This window comes from Mobula hypostoma, chromosome 3, assembly GCF_963921235.1.
Source record: "Mobula hypostoma chromosome 3, sMobHyp1.1, whole genome shotgun sequence".
Taxonomy (NCBI): Eukaryota; Metazoa; Chordata; class Chondrichthyes; order Myliobatiformes; family Myliobatidae; genus Mobula; species Mobula hypostoma.
The window spans coordinates 219339144-219360916 of record NC_086099.1 but is presented as its reverse complement, the minus strand read 5'-3'; the positions used below and the strand labels follow the sequence as shown (position 1 = coordinate 219360916).

General features: G+C 46.1%; 1 protein-coding gene across 1 annotated transcript; it reads right to left on the bottom strand.

The window, feature by feature from the left end:
* Positions 1–3294: 3294 nt before the first annotated feature.
* On the bottom strand, positions 3295–20051 carry klhl40b (kelch-like family member 40b). The gene is made up of 6 exons (XM_063044536.1): positions 18835–20051; positions 13978–14138; positions 12717–12824; positions 9821–10006; positions 8067–8213; positions 3295–4262 (listed from the first exon to the last, which is right to left on the bottom strand). Exons 1-6 carry the CDS (start codon positions 19990–19992, stop codon positions 4151–4153), a joined length of 1872 nt encoding a protein of 623 aa, XP_062900606.1. The 5' UTR covers positions 19993–20051; the 3' UTR covers positions 3295–4150.
* Positions 20052–21773: the final 1722 nt, after the last annotated feature.

Sequence of the window (21773 nt, the reverse complement as noted above, 5' to 3'; positions counted from 1 at the left end):
TAGATTGGGATCAATAAAGTATGTCGCATGAGGATAGATTGAGTGAGCTAGGGCTTGTCTCTTTGCAGCAAAGTAGGATGAGAGGTGACTTCATAGAGGTACACAAGATGATAAGATCAAGTGCTTAGCCAGAAACTTACTCCCAGGGCAAAAATGGCTAAAACCAGGAGGCATAATTTAAAGGTTTTTGGGGGAAAGTATTATACTTTTTTCCATAGATGTTTCCTGGCCTGCTGAGTTCCACCAGCATTTTGTGTGTGTTGTTGGGAGGATGTCTGGGGCAGTTTTTTTTACACAAAATGTGGTAGGTATGTGGAATACCCTGCAAGGGTTGGTGGCAGAGGCAGATAAACTAGATACATTTAAGAAATTCTTAGATGAGCTCAAAGTTGACAGAAAAATGCAGGGTTGTGTAAGAGGGAAGTGTTGGATAGATCCTAAGAGAAGGGTAAAAGGATTGCACAACATTGGCCAAAGACCATGGAGGTGACTGTACAATCTTAGGAAATAATGGTTAGACCGCAGCTGGAGTACTGTCTGCAGTGTTGGTCACCACTCTATAGGAAGGATGTGCCTGTGCTGGGGGAGGGTGCTAAGGAGATTCACTTGGACATCTGCTGGGATGGAGTGCTTTAGTTCAGAGGAAAGACTGGATGGGTTGGGCTTGTTTTCCTTGGAATGGAGGATCTGAGGGGGTTGGAGAAACATGAAGGCTTTCAAGATGTACAGGATAGATTGTAGGAGACCTTTTCCCATTGTGTGCAGTTTTGGTCCCCTGATCTGAGGAAAGACATTCTTGCCATAGAGGGAGTACAAAGAAGGTTCACCAGATTGTTTCCTGGGATGGCAGGACTTTCATATGATGAAAGACTGGATCGACTAGGCTTATACTCTCTGGAATTTAGAAGATTGAGGGTGGATCTGATTAAAACGTATAAAATTCTAAAGGGATTGGACAGGCTAGATGCAGGAAGATTGTTCCCAATGTTGGGGAAGTCAAGAACGAGGGGTCAGTTTGAAGATAAAGGGGAAGCCTTTTAGGACCGAGATGAGGAAAAACTTCTTCACACAGAGAGTGGTGAATCTGTGGAATTCTCTGCCACAGGAAACAGTTGAGGCCAGTTCATTGGCTATATTTAAGAGGGAGTTAGATATGGCCTTTGTGGCTAAAGGGATCGGGGGTATGGAGAGAAGGCAGGTACAAGGTTCTGAGTTGGATGATCAGCCATGATCGTACTGAATGGCGGTGCAGGTTCAAAGGGCCGAGTGGCCTACTCCTGCACCTATTTTCTATGTTTCTATGAAAGTGTCCAAGTCCACTGTTGTAGATTTGAAGTGAGGAATAAAAGGTTTAGAGGATAGTTACAGCCTGGATTACCAACTGAAAATGGTGCATGAAGAAACTCTCACAACATTGAATAAAATACATGAATTGCCAAGGCTACCAACCAATTGTTAGCAAATGGGATTAACAGGGATGAAGTATTAGGTACTTGATGGAAAAGGAGTGTTGAAGAGCCCATTCTCTGGTATGTGGCTCTATATCTGCACAGACTGGGTGTGAGAAAGATATCCACCTGGAAGAGGTCAGGAGGATTTCTGGGGAGTTGTTTCAGGAACCTGGAGTCTCAGAGGCAACGATTCAGGACAGATGAGAGATTTCTTCACTTGGTCAGTGATGAAACTGCAGGATTTATACAGAGAGTAAGAAGATCGGTAGGTTTCTGAATGCAAAAGGTATCCAAGACGTGCAACTGTAACGAAAACCAATTTTCCCCGGGATCAATAAAGTATGACTCTGACTATGAATGTGATGTTGAGATAAAGGATTCTCCATGAGCAGATTCAAAGACAGGATGACCCACCTCTGCGATTTTGTCCATTTAAAATGTTATACAAATGCAATTCTTTATGGTATTTATTATTTTCAATGTTGTGACAAACATATGTTGTGACAAACAGTATCCTTCTTTCATTGCTACAGTCAGAAGTTAACACCTGCTTCAAAAAGGCAACAATTATACCAGTGCCTATGAAGAGTACTGTGAGCTGCCTTAATGACTATCATCCAGTAGCACTCAGATCTGCGGTGAAATGCTTTGAGAGGTTGGTTATGGCAATAATCAACTCCTGCCTTAGCAGGGGCCTGGACCCACTGCAATTTGCCTATTGTCACAATAGGCCTACGGAAGACGTAATCTCAATGGCTCTCCACACGGCCTTAGATCACCTTGACAATATAAACACCTGTGTCAGCATTTATAGCTCAGTGTTTAACACCATCTTTCCCACAGTCCTGATCGAAAAGCTACAGAGCCTATGTACCTCCCTTTGTAATTGGACCCTCAATTTCCTAACCGGAAGACCACAATCTGTGTGGATTGGTGATAATATCTCCTCACTGACAATCAACACTGGCGCACCTCAGAAGTGTGTGCTTAGCCCACTGCTCTACTCCCTCTATACCCATGACTAGGCATACCTCAAAAACCATCTATAAATTTGCTGGTGATACGATTGTTGGCAGAACCTCAGATGGAGATGAGAGGGCGTACAGGAGAGTGAGATATGCCAACTAGTGGAATGGTGCCGCAGCAACAACCTGGCACTCAACGTCAGTAAGACGAAAGAGCTGATAGTGAACTTCAGAAAGGGTAAGTTAAGGGAACACACACACCAGTCCTCGCAGAGGGATCAGAAGTGGAGAGAGTGAGCAATTTTCAAGTTCCGAGGTGTCAAAATCTCCGAGGATCAAACCTGGTTGGAACACATCGATGCAGCTATAAAGAAGGCAAGACAGCCGCTATATCTCATTTTAAGTTTGAAGAGATTTTGTTTGTCACCGAAGACATTCAAACCTCTATAGATGTACCGTAGAGAACATTCTGACCATCTGGTATGGGATGGTGGGGAAGCTACTGCACAGGATCGAAAGAAGCTACACAAAGTTGTAAAATTAGTCAGCTCCATGTTGGGTACTGGCCTTTGCAGCATCCAAGATATCTTCAAGGAGCAGTGCCTCAGAAAGGCGATGTCCATTATAAAGGACCCCCAAGACCCATGCCCTCTTCTCACTGTTACCATCAGGAAGGGGGATCAGAAGCCTGAAGGCACACACTCAGCAATTCAGGAACAGCTTCTTCCCCTCCGCCATCCAATTCCTTAATAGACATTGAAGCCATGAACAGTACCTCACTTTTAAAGAAAATATACATATTACTTCTGTTTTTGCACTTTTTAATCTATTTACTATACATACATACATATATATATATAAAAAAAAACACACTGTAATTTACTTATTTTATTGTTTTTTTATTTCTATATTGCCATGTATTGCATTGTACTGCTGCAGTTAAATTAACAAATTTCATGATGCATGCCGGTGATGATAAACCTGATTCTGATCTGACCTTAGTAATATTGGTAGTATCCTGGTATTAACAAAGAATTGTTCCTCTAATAACATCTAACAAAGACGACTGAGAGGGGATCTTTTAGAAACATAAAATTATGAAAGGGATATACATAAGATAGAGACAGAAAAGTTGTTTCCACCAGTAGGTGAGACTAGAATTAGGGGACCGTCTTAGAATTCAGGGGAATAGATTTAGGAGGGGGATGAGGAGAAACTGCTTTTCCCAGAGAGTGGTGAATCTGTAAAATTCTCTGCCCAGTGAAGCAATACAGGCTACCTCGTTAAATATACTTAAGACACAGTCTGACAGAGTTCTATATAGCAGAGGCATTACGGGTTATGGGGAAATGTAAGGGAGGTGGAGCTGAGTCCATGGCCAGATCAGCTCTGATCTCATTGAAAGGCAGAGAATGTTCAATGGGCCAGATGGTCGACTCCTGATCCTATTTCTTACATTCATATTTAACAAATCTACTTTATGGATAAACATTAATCTATTTTTAAAAGATAATTTAATTTACATCATCATGAGAACTTTGCTGGTATGAATCACTCAAATGAACAGAACTAAGTTTTTTTGGAAATTTAATTACATAATAAATCATTATTAACAATAGTTTGACAAATTCTTTATAAAGAATACATAAATTCCCATCTTCCATTGTTTGGTTACAAGTATAATACCTCGTACCCTTTCCACATCCCTCAATGCCAACACCACAGTCTTTGCCGTTATAGCTTGTTCAGCCGTAAAATATTTAGTCGAACTGGAAGGAAGGTTGCCGTTGCAGCGTAAGGAATCTCGCGGAGGACACCAAACCATTCCTTCTTGTCATCGTTATACCTGAAATAAAAATAAACTGGTGACCAGAGGAAGTGGTCATGTTGTCCGAGGGTCCAGAAATTGAGGTTTGATGGCTGTGAACCTCTGCAAGTCCAGTGGGGAAGTTGGGGCCCAATGTCTGCATGGAGACTGGAGGCCGGAGAAGACGGCCTGTCCTGGGAGTAGAGGACGTTGTATGTCCGTGTGTGGTGGGAGAGAGGAATGAGGATTGTTTCACTGTTGTTGCTTCGTTGGTTAGTATTTTTTTGTGTGTTCTATGTTGTTTTGTCAAGCATTCTAGGCATGCAATGTTGCTGTTGGAATGTGTGGCAACATAGCATCACATCCTTGGGAGTGTTGGTTGTTTACGCAAACAAAGCATTTCACTGAGGAAGTGTCAACTGTTTGTTCATTTCCAGAGGTGCTGCCTGACCTGCTGAGTTCTTCCAGCATTCATCTGTGTTGTGAAGCATTTCACGGTATGTTTCAATGTAGATGTGATATACTAATCTGAATTTGTCACACCCCAGGCAGCTGTTGGAAGGAACCCAACTGATTTTCCATCCACCCCACATAATTCTTTTACATAGTCCCACAAGTCGCTGCCTTGCCATTTAAAACAGTCCCGTGATCTCTCTTCTACCATCAGGGATATTTAACAGGAGCACTGCATACACATTGTCAATGATCCTCCCACCCGTCCAATCATCTCTTTGAGACCCTACCGTTAAGCAGGAGGTCCTGCAGCATTAGGAAAAGATTGTTAGGATGGGAAACAGCTTCTTCCCCCAGGCCATGAGGATACTGAACTCCCTCCCACCACCTAGGACCAGTAGCGTTATACTGTTTACTTTTTTCACATGTCATAAATGTACCTTAGGCTAAATGTCAACCTTCTGGAAAATATTATTTGTTAATTTATTTATGGTAATATTACTTTATGTGTTCTATGTGAGTTATATGTAATGTGTTGTGCACCTTGGTCCAGAGGAATGTTGTTTCATTTGGCGGAATACATGTACAGGGTTGAATAAACTTGAACTCGACATCTCCAAAAGCCATTAATGTCCATTCTGAGCATGCATTCTGTGTTACTGCTGGGCACTAATAAAAGGAAAGCTTAGGCCTGACACTGTGAAAGCACTCACTGTGCAGAATGGTCAGTCTGAGGAATGGCCTCTGGATAGGTCAGTATCTGTGGAACAGAGACTTGAGATCGAGATTTCTGTGAGAATGAGAGCCACTGGAAAGGGCAAACCTCATCACTTGGGCCAATAAAAAGAAGTTAGGTTTAAGCAGTGCAGCCATTGTGGGGGTGGACGGGGTTAGAGTGAGGAATTGCAGTTTTAGCTCAAGAGGCTTCAATAAGTACAGGCAGGTATCAGTGGCCATTTTGGAGCAGCCATTGTGTGAGTGAGCTAGTGTAGGAATCTGAGGTTTTAGTTGAAGAGGCTTTGGCAAGGAAGCATAGAAGGTAAAAACAGTTAAGGTTTTTTTTTAATAGTAATTAACTAAAAATATGCCAAATTACAAGTAATTAAATAAAGTAGGGATGCACAATTAGGTGATGTGTTGTTACTGCATGGCATGGGAGCTGGTGGACCCCAATGAGAAGTCTGGTGACCACATCTGCAGCAAGTGTTGGTTGCTTGAGGAACTTGCTCAAAGTTGATGACGTGGAATTTGAGCTTTAAACACTGTGGTACATCAGGGAGGGGTAGTTAGCTGGACACTGTGTTTCAAGAGGCAGTCATACCTATTAAGTGAACTACTTCAAATTTGGTCTGTGGTCAGGTAAAAGAGAGTGTGACCGCAAGTGAAGCAGGTCGAGGGATCCAAGAGGTAAATGTTGGAGTAGCTTCAGCCCTCGAGCTTGCCCAACTGGTCTGAGATTGTCACTCCCCATGAGGGGTTGTAGGAAGGATGCACAACCGAACTGTGGTTAGGGAGCAATTTGAGGGGTGGGGGGGAGAGAGAGAAAAGAGAAATGTAGTTGTGATTGGGGTTATTATAGCCAGGGGAACAGACACACTTCCCTATTTTAAGGACCAAGAGTCCCAAAGGTTGTGTTGTCTCCTGGTGTCTGGGTTCAGGACATCTCATCTGATCTGCAGAGAAATTTGGAGTTGGAGGGGAAAGATTATCTTGTCCATGTGGTTACCAACAACACTGGAAGAGTTCTGCTGAGGAAATTTGAGTAGCTAAAGACTAAATTAATATTCAGAACCAAAAAAGTAATAATCTTTGGATTGTTACCTAGGCCACATGTATATTGGTACAGAGAGCTAAACATGTGGCTCAAAGACTGGTGTGAGAGAAGTCTTAAGACATTGGCATCTGTATTGGGGAAGGAGGGAACTGTTCCTATTGGACGGGTTCCACCTGAACCATGCTGGGACCAGGGTCCCGGCGAAATGCTTAACTAGGGCTGTGGATACAGTTTTGAACTAAGTGGTTAAGGGAGTGGGTTCAACCACTTGGAAAAGTATGAAAAACACACTAAAAGGAAAGGAAAGTGCAGGAGTCTCCAGAATTCAGAACATGACAAAATGTTTTTGAAAGATTAAGAATTAAACTTCCGGTAACATGGAGACAAAATTATTCAGAACGGCAGTGAATACACGAGAGAAGGTGTTATATTTGAATGCATGAAGTCTCTGCAATAAGGGAGATGATCTTATAGCACAGTTAGAAATTGGCAGGTATAATGTTGTGGGCATCACAGAGTCGTGGATAAAAGATTATAGTTGAGAGCTTAATATCCAAGGATACACCAAGTATTAGTGGGGCAGGCAGGTAGGCAGAGGGGGTGTGATGACTCTTTTGGTTAAAAGATGAAATAAAATCCTTAAAAAGAGATGACATACTGCAGGACCAGAACTGCAGAATCCTTATGAGTTGACTAACTGAAAGGATAAAAAGATTCTTGACTGACTGGTAGGCAAAGAGCAGGAATAAAGGAGGCCTTTACTGGTTGGCCGTCAATGACTAGTGGTGTTAGAAAAGATAGCAACATAGAAAACCTACAGCACAATACAGGCCCTTTGCCCCACAAAGCTGTGCCGAACATGTCCTTACCTTAGAAGGACATGTTCCACAGTGGTCAATGGTGGGACTGGTTCGTTTCACATTATATGTCAGTGGTGGCTTTGTGACCAAGTTTGCAGATGATACAAAGATAGGTGGAGGGACAGGTAGTGTTCAGGAAGCAGGGCACCTGCAGAAGACATGGACAGCCTAGGAGAATGTGTAAAGAAGTGTAGATAGAATACAGTGTAGAGACGTGTACGGTCATGCACTTTGGTAGAAGGAATAAAGGCACAGACTATTTTTTAAATGGGGAGCAAATTCAGCTTGGGAGTCCTTGTGTAGGATTCCCTGAAAGATAACCTGCAGCTCGAGTCAGAGCTGAGGAACACCAATGCAACATCAGCATTCATTTCAAGAGGACTGAAATACAAAAGCAAGAATGTTCTGCATTACTGAGGCTTCATAAGGCATTGGTTAGTCTGCACTTGGAGAACTGTTGAGCTGTTAGAGATGGCTGTGGCCTTTTCTACAGTTACAGGAGCCTGAGGAGCCACACTCAACATTTCAGGGACAGCTTCCCCTCCGCCATCAGAGTTCTGAATGGTCTATGAACACCACCTTACTATTTTACTCTTTTTCTACACTAGTTATTTAGATTTTAAATTTCTTATTGTAACTTATTACGATTTTTATGTTTCACACTGTCCTGCTGACAAAAAACAGGTTTCATGACATAGATTAGTGATGGTAAACCCGATGCCAAGTTACTGCTTCCTGCGCATTACGGCAACTTACTTCCATATGTCATTTATCTCGGTCGGGATGAGATCCCCGGATTCAGATTCCATCATGGCGAAGCCGCCAATGGCATAGAGACAGTTCGACAGGGTGACCAGGCTGAGGGAGCTCCGCTCCTGGGGAAACGCCATGCCTTCTTCCCACCTGCAAGTGTCAGTCCAGTCAGTCAGGAAAAAACGCTACGCCCAGCAAATGCTTCCTCTTCAGAATTTTGAAAGCAGCCACAGCAGGGTTTCTGCGTCTGCTAGAAACACAGAGTAACACACACACGATGCTGGAGGCATCTCGAAGGGTCTTGGCCCAAAATGTCAGCTGTACTTTTTTTCCCCATAGATGTTGCCTGACCTGCTGAGTTCCTCCAGTATTTTGTGTGTGTGTGTTGCTTGGATTTCCAGCATCTGCAGATTTTCTCTTGTTTTTAATCACAGGACAATTTACGATGACTGGTTAACCTACTAACTAGTATGTTTTTGGACTGTGGGAGGAAAGTGGGGGAAACATACAAATTTCTTACACAAGACACCAGAATTGAACTCCCAACTCCGGAATGCCCCAAGCTGTAATAGCATCACACTAGTCGTTACCCTATTATGTACTGTGCTGCTGTCACAAAACAATAAATTTCACGACGTGTCAGAGGTAATAAACCTGATTCTGTTTCCAAAGCAGCAGCATCCACAGGGAGGTTACATGGCACAAGTAGGGGTTGTTGTGAACTCCAAACAGACAGCACCCAAGGACAGCAGTAAGGAAGTGAGTCAGTGGTAAGGAAGGCAAATGCAGTGTTCGCATTCATTTCCAGAGGGCTAGAATATGAAAGCAAGGATGTAACGCTGAGGCTTTATAAGGCATTAGTCAGACTGCATTTGGAGTACTGTGAGCAGTTTTGACCCCTGTTATCTAAGAAAGGATACGCTGGCATTGCGGAGGCCCAGAGAGGGCTCATGAGAATGATCCCAGGACTGAAAGAATGAATGTATGAAGAGTATTTGATGGCTCTGGGCTTGTACTCGCTAGAGTTTTGAAGAAAGAAGGGGGGGATATCATTGAAACCCATTGAAAAACCTAGATAAAGTGGATGTGGGAAGTATGTTTCCTTTTTGTGGGGGGAGTCTAGGACCAGAGGGCACAACCTCAGAATAGAAGGGTGTCCCTTTAGACCAGAAATGAGGAGGAACTTCATTTGCCAGAGGGTGGTGAATCTGTGGAATTCATTCACACCAATGGCTGTGAAGTCACTGAGTATATTTAAAGCAGAGGTTGATAGGTTCTTGCTTAGTAAGCGCATCAACGGTTACAGGGGAGGGAATGGATGAGTGGGAAAATGAATCAGCCATGATGGAATGGTGGTGAAGACTCTCGGTCGAATGGCCTACTTTTGCTCCTACGTTTTATAGTCTTTTGCATTATTCATTTATTTTAATTTTTAATGTGTTGCACTGTGCTGCTGCCACAAAGCAACAAATTTCACGACAATGAAGCAGGAGCATTCCCAGGAAAGCTGTACCGTCACAGGGAGAGATGCAAAACTCCACAGACAGCACCAAAGGTCAGGACTGAACCTAGCTATGAGATAGCACGTTTACCAGCTGTGCCAATATTGGGATACCTGTGTAGTCCTGGAGAGCTGCTAGCCCTGTGCTGGATGTTGGAAGTTGGGTCTAAGACTGGACTTGGCTGGGACAGCCCCTGAGGAGAACATCTGAAACTCTGTGGTCTTGGGGGAGCATTCAGTACAGCCTGTTACTCACTTGTCTGTGGCTGTATCGTACACCTCGATGCTCCCAGTCAGCCCACTGTCAGTGACTCCTGCGGCCACCCAGATTTTGTCTTTGTAGACTGTCGCTCCAAACAAGGAGCGGGCTGTCTTCATGGGGGCCAGCTCCTTCCACTCGAACCTCTCGGGGTTATACACACACATTTTGTTCAAGCACTTCCTGAAATGAATAGGTGGACAGTCAGTACAGTATCTAGAACCAATGGTCACTCTCTCTATCTTATAGTATTCTCTACCCAAGAGCACAGTGGACACTCAGTCAATGAGTATATTTAACACAGAGTGCAAGAGATTACTGGAATAGGAGAGACCAGGTAAATGGCACTGAGGTGTAGGAGGTCACCCAGTTACAGGGAGATGCTGGATCAGTTTATTGTTATCACATGTACTGAGATACAGTGGGAAAACTTGTCTCCTGCCATCCATACACATCATTCCATATTGGTGGAGGCTTTTGGTGAGGATACAGAAGAGGTTCATCAGGATGGTTCCTGGAGCAGAGGGTATTAGTTGTAAGGAGATGCTGGACAAGCTTGGCTTGTTTTCTCTGGAGTGTTGGAGGCTGAGGAGAGTTCTGACAGAAGTTTAACACTGCAACCAAGGAAAACCCCAGTTTGTGACGCTTGTTCGTACCACCGGACCCGGACTTCTGAGATCGAGAGAGTGGTACTGTCCCAGTTCAACGGCATTCACACTTCACCGTTGGACACAACGGACGACCAAGAAGAAATGATAGCCTGGACAGTCAGAGTCTTTGCCCAGTGTAAGAATATCAAACGTCAGAGGACATGCTTTTAAGGTTAGAGGGGAAGGTTTAAAGGCAACATAGAGCAAGACACAGAGTGGTAGTTTTTCTATGGGTTGCAATGTCAAATAGCTTTAAGGCTACAGAAGGGAAGTTTAAAGATAAGCAGGTTAAGTGTTTTTTTTTACACAGAGTGGTGGGTGCCAGGGTGGAAGCAGATACGATGGTGGCATTTAGATGGACATGGAGGGATATGGTTCATGTGCAGGAAGATGGGATTAACTTAATTTGGCATCATGGTTGGTACAGACTTTGTGGGCTGAACAGCCTATTCCTGTCATTCATTGTTCTGTGTTCTATAACAGGCCTGGTAGCACCTTACTGAATGGCAGAGCAGGTAGTGGAAATGGTGCTGGTTTATAATTGTCACCTATACTGAGATACAGTGGAAAGCTCGTCTTGCTAACTGTCTATCTGGATCACGGTACAAGGGAAAAGCAATAAGAGAATGCAGAATAAAGTGTTAGAGAGTGAGTGCAGTGCAGGCAGACGCTTGTTGCTGTTGTTAGCTGTTCGTGTTGTTCTGCTGAACAATGTGGACATGGTATGTTGACACTGGAACGTGTGGCAACACTTGCTGGCTGCCCCCAGCAAATCCTTGGGTTGTGTTTGTTGTTAATGCAAACAACACGTTTCACTGTTTGTTTAGATGTACACTGTGAACATAAACAAATCTAAACCTAAAGTATGTTTATACAGAGAGCGATACCTAGAATATGCTACCAGAGGAGGCGATGGAATCAAGTTAAGAGGCATTTAGACCGGCACTTGAATAAACAAGGCACAGAAGGATATGGACCTAATGTGGGTAAATGGGATGAATGTAGGTGAGAAAATGGACAGGGTGAATGTGGTGGGCTGAAGGGCCTATTTCTGTAATGAACAACTCTCTCGATATTACGTCGAAGTTTTAGGAAGGCGCGATCAGACTAAGTGGCAAGGTGTATTCAGGTTGTCTCAGTACGATGGCATTACTGGTGATGCCAACAATGATTAGAATGGGTTTATTATTGTCACACGCAGAGTGTAACTGCTGCAGAGAAGGTGTCGAGCACATAGATATAAGATGCAAGATCGTAATGAGACCGGTCATGGGTCCAACTTACTGTCCTAGGGAACTAATTAGTAGTTTTATAGCAGCAGGGTTGAGAAGGTGTAGTGTAGTTTATACAATATATCAGTAACATTGTAAATATATTGTTTGATTAAGCATTCTTTGTTGTTTACATAATGCATTATGGGTTATGTGCAAGAATTACGTGAATGGCTTATGTCATAATGCCACCTGGAGGGACCATAACAATGATCAGCTGCCTTCTTGACCTGCTGCAGTCCTTCCGGTTAAGGTGCTGTTGGGAAAACAGTTCCACAATTTAGACCCTGAGATGATGAGGACCAGCAATATGTTTCCAAGCCAAGGTGGTCACAATCTGAAGGGGAACAGTGGGCGACAGTCTTCCCATGCACCTCCTGCCCTTGCCTTTGGTGGAAGTGGAGAACGGTTGTGCTTGTGGGTTGGCGATTCTGTTCAGCAGAGCTGCTGCTATTGAATAGTTCAGTTGCTAGTTTAGTTAGCAGTGAGAAGAGGTGACCCAGATCTCAGATTGACGCAGTTTCTGGATTGGGCTCTACAGTTCACGTTACATATGTTTCTGCTTTCTGGTTACTCCTTTCTTTGTGATTTAGATTGGGGCAGTTTGGCTCTGCGGTCTGCAGGCAACGAACGACACAGCGCTAAACTGAAATGAACTGAACTAAACTGAACATTCCTAGACTGTTTCAAGGACTATGTTGTTTGATGTTTTATATTCTGCATTTTTCTCTTGGTTTTTGCTGTTTGCGTGATTTGTTCTTTTTTTTTTGCACATTGGGTGTTTAATGTTTTCTTTGAATGGGCTCCATGGTGTTTCTTTGTTTCGTGGCTGTCTGTGGGAAGACAAATCTCACGGTTGTATACTGCATACATACTTTAATAATCAGTGCACTTTGACTTTGAAATCGTCTCCAGGTTGGTTTCAGGTTTTGAAAGAAATATTTCAACATTACGGTGAAGCGAGACACTTACTTGTCTTTTCCCTTCCCTCCTATTACGTACACCAGTGCGTTCTGAGAAACCACACAGTGACCATACACGTCATACGGAAGTGGGTCTGATTCTCCCCATTTAAATGTGCTGCAAACAGAAAGAGATTTTTAACAACATGCTTTTACATAATCTTCATCCATTACTGGCATGGACAACAGGGTTTAGGGAGAGTGGGGGATTTTCGGAGTCTCATTCTCCGCCAATATTTATGGCGAGTGTGGGAGGATGTCAGTTCATATGGATTTTGTATCCAGAACATAGCTCAAGAGCCTAATCCTTGAACTCAAGAACTATGTTCAAGAGCCGTGAGGTAATGATGCGGCTCCATAAAACTTTGCTTAGACCACACTTGGAGTATCGTGTTCAGTTCTGGTCGTCTCATTAAAGGAAGGATGTGGAAGTTTTAGAGAAGGTGCAGAGGAGATTTACCTGGATTAGAGAGCATGTCTTATGAGGGTTGGTTGAGTGAATGAGGGCTTTCCCCTTTGGAGCAAAGGGGGATGAAAGATAACTTGATAGCAGTGTACAAGATGAAAAGGGCAGAGACAGAGCGGACAGTCAGATAACTGAGCGGAGTACGGAGTAATATGAAACTAATGGGGCGGCGCAGTAGCAGGGAGAGGGGGTGAGGGGAAGAAGGAAAGGTGTAAGGTGGGAAAGTGGGGAGAGGGGCAGGGGAGTGGGGAAGAGGTTGGAAGGGTGGGAGGGGGCACAGAGTGGAAGAGTGTGGAGGAGGGCAGCGGGAGGAAGAAGGTGGGGAGAATAAGGGAGGGGGAGATGGGGTAGGGACAGGGGAATGGGGAAGGGGAAGGAGTTGGGGAGAGGGAGAGAACTAGTTCTACCCCTCATTAGGACAAAATTCTGTATATATGTCAGACATTTGAACTCTGCAGTATTATGGGGACTTGTGCATAAGTTGGGTGCTCATGCTCTGGGGATGGTCCACAAATAAATTTATGTCAAGGGGCAGATATTGGCCAGGACTCTGGGCGATTAGTCCTCTGCTTGTATCTGAAATGTTGCCACATGACCTGTTATTGGTCTGGTGCTGCCCTGTTGGAGGCGCCATTACGGTGCTGAAGCAAAGGACCAGACTACCGTCTGGTGAGTCACCGGCAAATGGGTGTTGTCCATGGGGCCAGCGAGGGAGCGTTACCTATGCCTTTTAGTTGGAGTTAAATATTGGTAAGGTTTTGACTCCCAGCTGAGGCTTTTCATCGGAGTTGTCTGTAAAACCTACTGTCGATCGTAGCACATCACAGTGTCCAGGGACCTCTCGCCTTCTGCTACCTCCTTGCCTCCGATGACGTAGATGGCATTTTCTGCCTCCCCCAGGCCGAAAAGGCATCGCGGCGAAGGCAGAGGAGGCATTCCCAGCCAATCACAGTCCAGAGGATCAAACTGCTCCGGGGGCAAAATACAGGGTTAGAGGGAACTCATGCACTCTTGGGACTCCAAGGCCCTTAAATATGTAAATATGCCAGAACAAGCGGGATCTCCCAGTGGCTACCCATTTTAATTCCACTTCCCATCCTATTCCACTGTCAGGATGAGGCCACACTGAGGTTAGAGGATCAACACCTTATATTCCGTTTGGGTGGCCTCCAATCTGATGGCATGAACATCGATTTCTCAAGCCTCCAGTAATGCCTCCCCCCGCCCCAACCTTCACCATTTCCCATACCCTTGTCCCTCTCTCACGTTAGCTCTTTGACCGCCCATCGCCTTCCTCTGGTGCTCCACCACCACCCCCCCCCCTTTTTTCTTTCATCCATGGCCTTCTGCCTCTTTCACCAATCAATTTCCTGGCTCTTTGCTTCATCCCTCCCCCTCCAAGTTTCACCTTTCGCCTGGCATTTCTCTCTCTCTCCCCCAACCTTTCAAATTTACTCCTCAGCATGTTTTCCCCAGTCTTGCTGAAGGGTTTCAGCCCAAAACGTCAACTGTACTTTTCTCCGGAGACGCTGCCTGGCCTTCTGAGTTCAGTCTGTTGCTCTGGATTTCCAGCATCTGCAGATTTCTCTGGTTTGTGTAGAGCTACAGCATGATAACATCGGTCCTTCCGGCCCAACAAGCCCACACCACCCAATTACACCCATGTAACCAAATAGCCTTAATAGCCACACATCCTTGGGACATGCGAGGAAACTCACACAGTGAGGGGAGAATGTACAAACTCCTGACAGAGAGTGGCAGGAATGGAAACCGGGTCACTGGTGCTGTAATAGATTTATGCTAACCACTACACTCCCTTACCACCCCTACCTCTGGGCGAGCAAGATTCAGGAATGACCCCAGTCTGTTCTGGTCAAACCACACAGAGGGTGAGGAATGAGAAAGGGTGTTTCCTCCCCCTAAGTGTGGGGATTGTTGAGTGCTGACTTCAGAGAGGAGCAGCATTTTAATCAGTGGCTTCAGACCCTTTGATAGAGACTGAGAGTAACTGGATGGGGGTTTGAGCTACACCTTAACCCAGTGAGCAGAATCCCTCTTGGCCTCTTCCCCTAATACATTTCCTCTGACCCTCTCCCCTTATACCCTCGCTGCGCTCTTTCCGCACACCGCCCCATATCCAGACGAGTTACTTCTTCACACTACTCTCCGTACCATGACCAACATCCTCTTACTCAACGTCAGCAAAGTCAAAGTAGCTGATTATTGACTCCAGGAGGAGGAAACCGGGGGGTCTATGAGCCAGTCCTCATCAGGGGATCAGAGGTGGAGAGGGTCAGCAATTTTAAACTCCTCGACGTTACCATTTAGAGGATTCATCCTGGGTCCAGCTAGTAGCTGCCATCACAAAGAAGGCAAGGGTTCTTTACTTTCTTCAAAGTTGTGAAGATTCGTCATGTCATCTAAAACTTTGACAAACTTCTATAGGTGAATACTGGAGAGTATACTGACTGTTTGCATCACAGCCTGGTATGGAAACACAAATGCCCTTGAATGGAAAATCCTACAAAAGTAGTATATACAGCTCAGTTCATCACAGGTTAAACCCCCCCCCCCCACTACCCCCGACCAATGAGCACATTTACAAGGAGCGATGTCACAGGAAAACAGTATCCATTATCAAGGACCCCCACCACCCAGGCCATGCTCTCTTCTCGCTGCTGCCATCAGGAAGAAGGTACAGGAGCCTTTGGTCCCCAGCACCAGGTTCAGGAACAGTTATTACCCCTCAACCATTAGACTTTTGAACCAAAGGGGATAACTTCACTTGGCCCCAACACTGAATTACTACCACAATCACGATTCACTTTTAAGAGCTCTACAACTCGTGTTCTTGATAATTGCTTATATGTTTATTTTCTTTTTTTGTATTTGCAGTTTGCCTTTTGCACATTGGTTGTTTGTCCGACTTTGTTGTGTGCAGTTTTCACCGATTCTATTGTTTCTTTGTATCTACTGTGATTGCCCGCAAAAAATGCATCTCAGGGTAGGAATGGTGATGTATACTGTATGCCCTTTGATAATAAATGTACTTTGAATTTTGGAACATCCTTCCATCCCTCCTCCCTCTCACACATCTCCTGTAGCCCAGTACAAACCATATCCTCTCAATCTCCTCCAACCCCCGAACCAACCTCTTCCACCCTCCCGCTCCACCATTACCCTAAACAGTCCCCTCTCATTTTACCATTCACTCCCATGTTTGTTCATCCACAACCCCACCCCCCAATCACACCCTCACTATCCAACACCACCTTTCCTCTCCTGGTCTTGCCCCCTTCTCCATAAGATCACAAGCTATAGTAGAAGAATTAGGCCATTTGGCCCATCGTGTCTGCTCCACCATCCCATCATGGCTGACTTATTTTCCCCCTCAATCCCATTCCCCTGCCTTCTCCCTGTAACCTTTGACACCCTGACTAATCACGAACCTATCAACTTCCACTTTAAATATACTGAATGACTTGGCCGCCACAGCTGTCCATGGCAATGAATTCCACAGATTCTCTACCCTCTGACTAAAGAAATCCCTCCTCATCTCTGTTCGAAAGGGGTGTCTCTGTATTCCGAAGCTGTGTCCTCTGGTCCTGGACTCCCCCACTGTTGGTAACATCCTCTCCACTCCGTCTAGGCCTTTCAATAATCAATGGGGTTTCAGTGAGGTCCCCTTATTTTTCTAAACCCAGTGAGTACAGGCCCAGAGCCATCAAATGCATTAACCCTTTCATTCCCAGGATCATTCTCTGGACTCTCTCCAGAGTAAAATCGACCCTTTCAGTGTTTCTTCTTTATGTGGGGCTGATGCATTGGTTGCCATAGGAGTAGCGATCTAAAGGAACATAGGAGAGCACAGGAGCAGACCTTTTGGCCCACGATGTCTGCACTGAGATAATACCATCATAAGGTATCTCTTCTGCCTCCTCATGATTAACGTCCTTCCAGTATGCCTACACATGATCAGATCCCTCCATTACATACAAGCCGTGTGTTTACAGGAATTGATGTAAATACACGATAGAAAATAGTGTTTTTTTTTCAGAGGCTGTAAGTGAAGGTTGCTAAATCTAATCACTACTCAGTTCTCCCATCCACCTCCCCCCCTCCAACATTCCAATTTCTGTTCAAAAATGTAATAATTAGTTTTGATTATCAATGATCCTATTGCTATATTGGCCTAGTCTCTCTCCCTCCCACCACCTTCCCTCTCCCATTCAATCCCTCTTTACCACCCTTCTCCCTATTCCTCTCCCCTTCACAACCACTCCTCTCTCACTCCCTCTGCTTTTCCTCCTCTTCCTCCATCCCTCCCTCCTCTCCCCTCACAGCCCCTCCTCTTTACTCCCTCATCACTCCCTCCTCCTCACTCACTCTCTCTTCATGGTTCCATCTTCTCTCTCCCACACCCCCTCTCCTCTTCTCTCAGACCCCTTCCACCTCCTCACTCCCTCCCACCCCGCTCCTGCACTCTGCCTCTCCTCCTCATTCCCAGATTAATTTATTTATCCCATATACTGTACAAGGTAGCACACAGTGAAATGCATTGTCTGCGTTAACAGCCAACATAACCCAAGGGCGTGCTGGGGGTCAGTCTGCAAGCGTTGCTACAATTTTCTGGTGCCAAGGTAGCACGCCCACAACGTTCAGCAGCCTCACCTATTCTCACCCACTCTTCCCGACTTTCCTCTCTCTCCTGGCAGCCTATTTTGGCAACTGCCATGAGGGGGAGGGAGAGGCAGGGACGGAGTGAGCAGGAGGGGGTGTGAGAGTGTGTGTAGGTGGAGCTATGAAGAGACAGTGAGTGAATAGGAGGAGGAATTTCTTCAGCCAGTGGGTGGTGAATCTGTCCTCACAGCCGGCTGTGGAGGCCAAGTCATTGGGTATATTTAAAGCAGAGGGTGATAGGTGTCAAAGGTTACAGGGAGAAGGCAGGCGAAGGGAGTTAACAGGGTTAATAAATCAGCTGTGATGGAACAGTAGAACAGATGCGATGGGCCAAATTCTGCTCGTATGTCTTATGGTTTTACTTGACTCTCTCCAGTTCTCACCCCCCCCCGCCCCCCACATCTCTTTTCCAAGGTCTCTTTCCTGAGCATTGTAACAAAAGGAACATACCTCTGCCGGCTGACAAAGGGACTTGATGTGGTCAGTGTGACGGATTCCCCTGCAGAAGGCCCCACTATTTCTGGTTTTGTACAAAGGAGGGGTTCACAAGATGGGACGGACTGGCTCCTTTCAACAGCACAAGGCAACCTTTGTATCCTGATTCCGAATAGCTGGGAATCCAGCAGCATTGGGTACGACAAAACACATCAGAAAGGTATACTTCACCCTACAGGTTAGGGTTAGTAAGTTGTGGGTATGGTATTGGTGGAACCATGGCATCATTTGCAGGCTGCCCCCAAGCACAATCTCTAGACTGTGTCGGTGGTTGATGTGAACAACACACTTCACTAACACAAGAGAATCTGCAGATGCTGGAAATCCAAAGCAACACCCAGGAAATGCTGGAGGAACTCAGCATCTAAGGAAGAGAGTGAAGAGTCGACTTTCAGGCACACTGGGCACACATTCTGTGTTACACATTTCACTGCATACCTCAATGTACTTGTGGCAAATAATGGTTAAGAATATCCCACTCACTCACCTGCAGGAAATAGGAGTGCAGCGGGTTCTCCTTGTTCTCCTCGCTGTAATAGAGGCCGCCCACCACGAAGACCTGGTTCTGGGCGGTGACCAGGCTGACGTGGTTCTTGGGGACCTTGCCGGAGACCGAGGCGAAGTAGCACTCGTTGGTGGCGGGGTCGTAGGCCACGGTGGCCTCCTCGTTGATCATGAAGATCAGGTCCCTCATGAACATGCCAAAGCGCAGGTTATCGTTCAGGACACCCAGAGCCGCCTCTTCCTTCTCCTCCTTCTCGCCCTTGGCCTTGCCCCCTTTCTTCTTCGGGGCCTCCTTCGGCCTTTTGTCGTCCAGGGCGTCCTTCACCCGCTGGATCTTGGCCAGGAGCTCGGGCCTAGACTTGACCAGCCGGTGCCCCTCCACCTGCTTCTCCAGGTAGTCCCGGGGTATGAGGGGGAGGCGGAGGCAGTCGAAGACCATGGGCAGGGCCTCGAGGTGGCTCTCCTCCTTTTCGGCCCAGCTCATCACCGCCTGGAAGACCGCCTCCTCCTTCTCCACGTTGACGGAGTCGTTGGAGACGATGGCGGCCAGCTCCTCGGCGCTCAGGCGCAGGAAGTCGTCGTCCTTGCTGACCAGGCCGAAGTGCTGACAGGCGAAGTCGCGGGCGGCCACGGCCAGCCGGGGACAGTCCAGCATCAGGCCGAGTCGGAAGATGGCCAGGCAGTTGCTGAGGCTGAGCCGCTTCTGCAGGTAGGAGATGCAGAGGGTGAAGATGGAGGGGATCTGGAACATGTTGGCGGCGGCGAAGATGTCCTGCACGTTGCTCTCGTTCAGCTGCACCTCCGAGGTGTAGAGGTAGCGCAGCAGCAGCCCCACCGTCTCCGGCTCCACCGCCTCCAGCGTGATCTCCCGCATCTTGCTCTCCTCCAGACTGGAGAGGAACATGGCTCGGAAGTAAGGGCTGCAGGCGGCCAGAACCAGCCGGTGGCAGGGGAACTCCTGGTCCTTCACCTTCAGCACGCAGTCCACGAACTTGTGGTTGTCCAGTAGGTCTCGAAGCCCGTCCTGGAGAAGCGTCTGCTGGTAGATCCGAGGCTCCTCGGCCGGATCGATGTGGATCGCCATGGCTGAGCCCGCACTGGTTCTCCTCCCTCCAGCCCACAGCTGCCCTGCAGGGCACATTCCTGCCTGGTTTATATATAGAAGAGCCGGCACAAAGCTCGGGCGCTCAGCCCGGGGAAGGCTGGTGCTCCCACCCCCACCTCCCCGTCCCCAACAGCAGAGGGACGCGTCAATCAGCCGGCCTCAACAACTGCAGGAGCCCCTGACCTGGACAGTGTGCCCACAGCCGTGAGTCATCCTACAACGTAAATGGAACTGGAATCGATTTATTATTTTAACATTTACCGCGATGTAGTGAAAAGCTCGTCTTACAGGTCCATTCCTTACATCGGGATAGAGCAAGATAAAACAATAACAATGCAGAATAAAGTATAACAGCCACAGAGAAAGTGCAGTGCAGACGAACGGTAAGGTGCAAGACCAAAAGGATTGCGAGGTCAAGAGTCCTTTTTGTCATACTAGGGAACCATTCGGTAGTCTTATAACAGCAGGGAAGAAACTGTCCTTAAGCCTAGTGGTAATTCTTTCAGGCTTTTTGTATCGTATACCCCATGCCCAAACTGTGAAACTCCAAAATTCAAAATTTGTATGTGCCATATCAAACCTTTCCTTCAGTATCAACAATACAAATGAGCTGGTGGTTGTCTTCAGGAAGGAGGATGTGCAGATGCTCCTGTCCACGTCAGTGGTGTTGAGATTGAGAAGGTTGAGGGGGCATCATCAGTCGCGTGTCCTAGACATTCCGCATTGATGTCACAGCCAAGAAAGCTTACCTACGCCTTTATTTTCTCATACTAAAGAAATTTGACTTATCCTTTTTGGCTGGAGTCAGGGCCTTGTGCTTTGACTCTTGGTAGGGTCACCAATGCCAAACAGGTCAAAGGGTAGAGGCCAGACTGAGTGGTCCACTGGTCCTCCAGGTTTGGGGGTTCAGCTCAGGGCGAACAACCCTGACTGGCCGAAAAAATTGTTAGGGAAGCAACAATGAAGAATCTTGCCAATTTATCAGCTTTCATTGATGCACCATAGAAAACATTTTGACTGAATGCATAACAGTTTAGTATGGCAACTGCTCTGCATGTGACCACAAGAAACTTCAGAGAGTTGTGGACACAGCACAACACATGAACCAGCCTCCCCTCCATCGACTCTGTCTATATACCTTGCTACCTCAGTAAAGCAGCCAGCCTAATCAAAGACCCTACCCACCTGGGCATTCTCTCTTCTCCTCTCTCCCATTGAGCAGAAACCTAAAAGCATATACCAACAGGCTCAAGAACAGCTTCTAACCCTTTGTAAGGCTGTTAAATAGTTCTTTAGTTTGATAAAATGGAGTCTTTACCTCACAATCTACCTCATTATGACCTTGCACCTTATTGTCCGTCTGTACTGCACTTTATCTGTAGCTGTTACACTTTATTCTGCATTGTTATACTGCCTCAATGCACTGTAATTATTTGATCTGTATGAACAGTCTGCAAGGCAGGCTTTTCACTGTATCTTGGTTCCTATGACAATACCAATATCCTTTGCCACCTTTCCCTCTCACTCATACTAAGTCTCTTTTAGAAGACTCCTTGTTAAGTGCTGCTTTCCCCAGAAGCATCTGATCTTGATCTACAACCTACTTTTGCCAGGTCTACTTACGTGCCATAAAAATCATTCCTTCCCCCGCACCCCCATTCAAGGCCATACCTTAAGGACCAACCTCACCCCTTTCCATAACAGTCCTTAAGTTTGCAGTAGTAGTGTTCACCTGCCAACAATTCCAGCATCCTGCCAGTTTTATTTCCTGCAATAAGTCCAAGTTCTGCACTATTTCTGCCATCACTTTACATTTT

Excerpts from the sequence above, each read along its gene's own strand:
- klhl40b (XM_063044536.1), bottom strand. The coding sequence starts at position 19,992 with ATGTGCCCTGCAGGGCAGCTGTGGGCTGGAGGGAGGAGAACCAGTGCG. Across the intron at positions 12,825-13,977 it reads GTGATGTGCTACGATCGACA|CACATTTAAATGGGGAGAAT; the intron begins GTAGGTTTTACA and ends TTCTGTTTGCAG. Across the intron at positions 10,007-12,716 it reads GGAGGGAAGGGAAAAGACAA|GAAGTGCTTGAACAAAATGT; the intron begins GTAAGTGTCTCG and ends TATTCATTTCAG.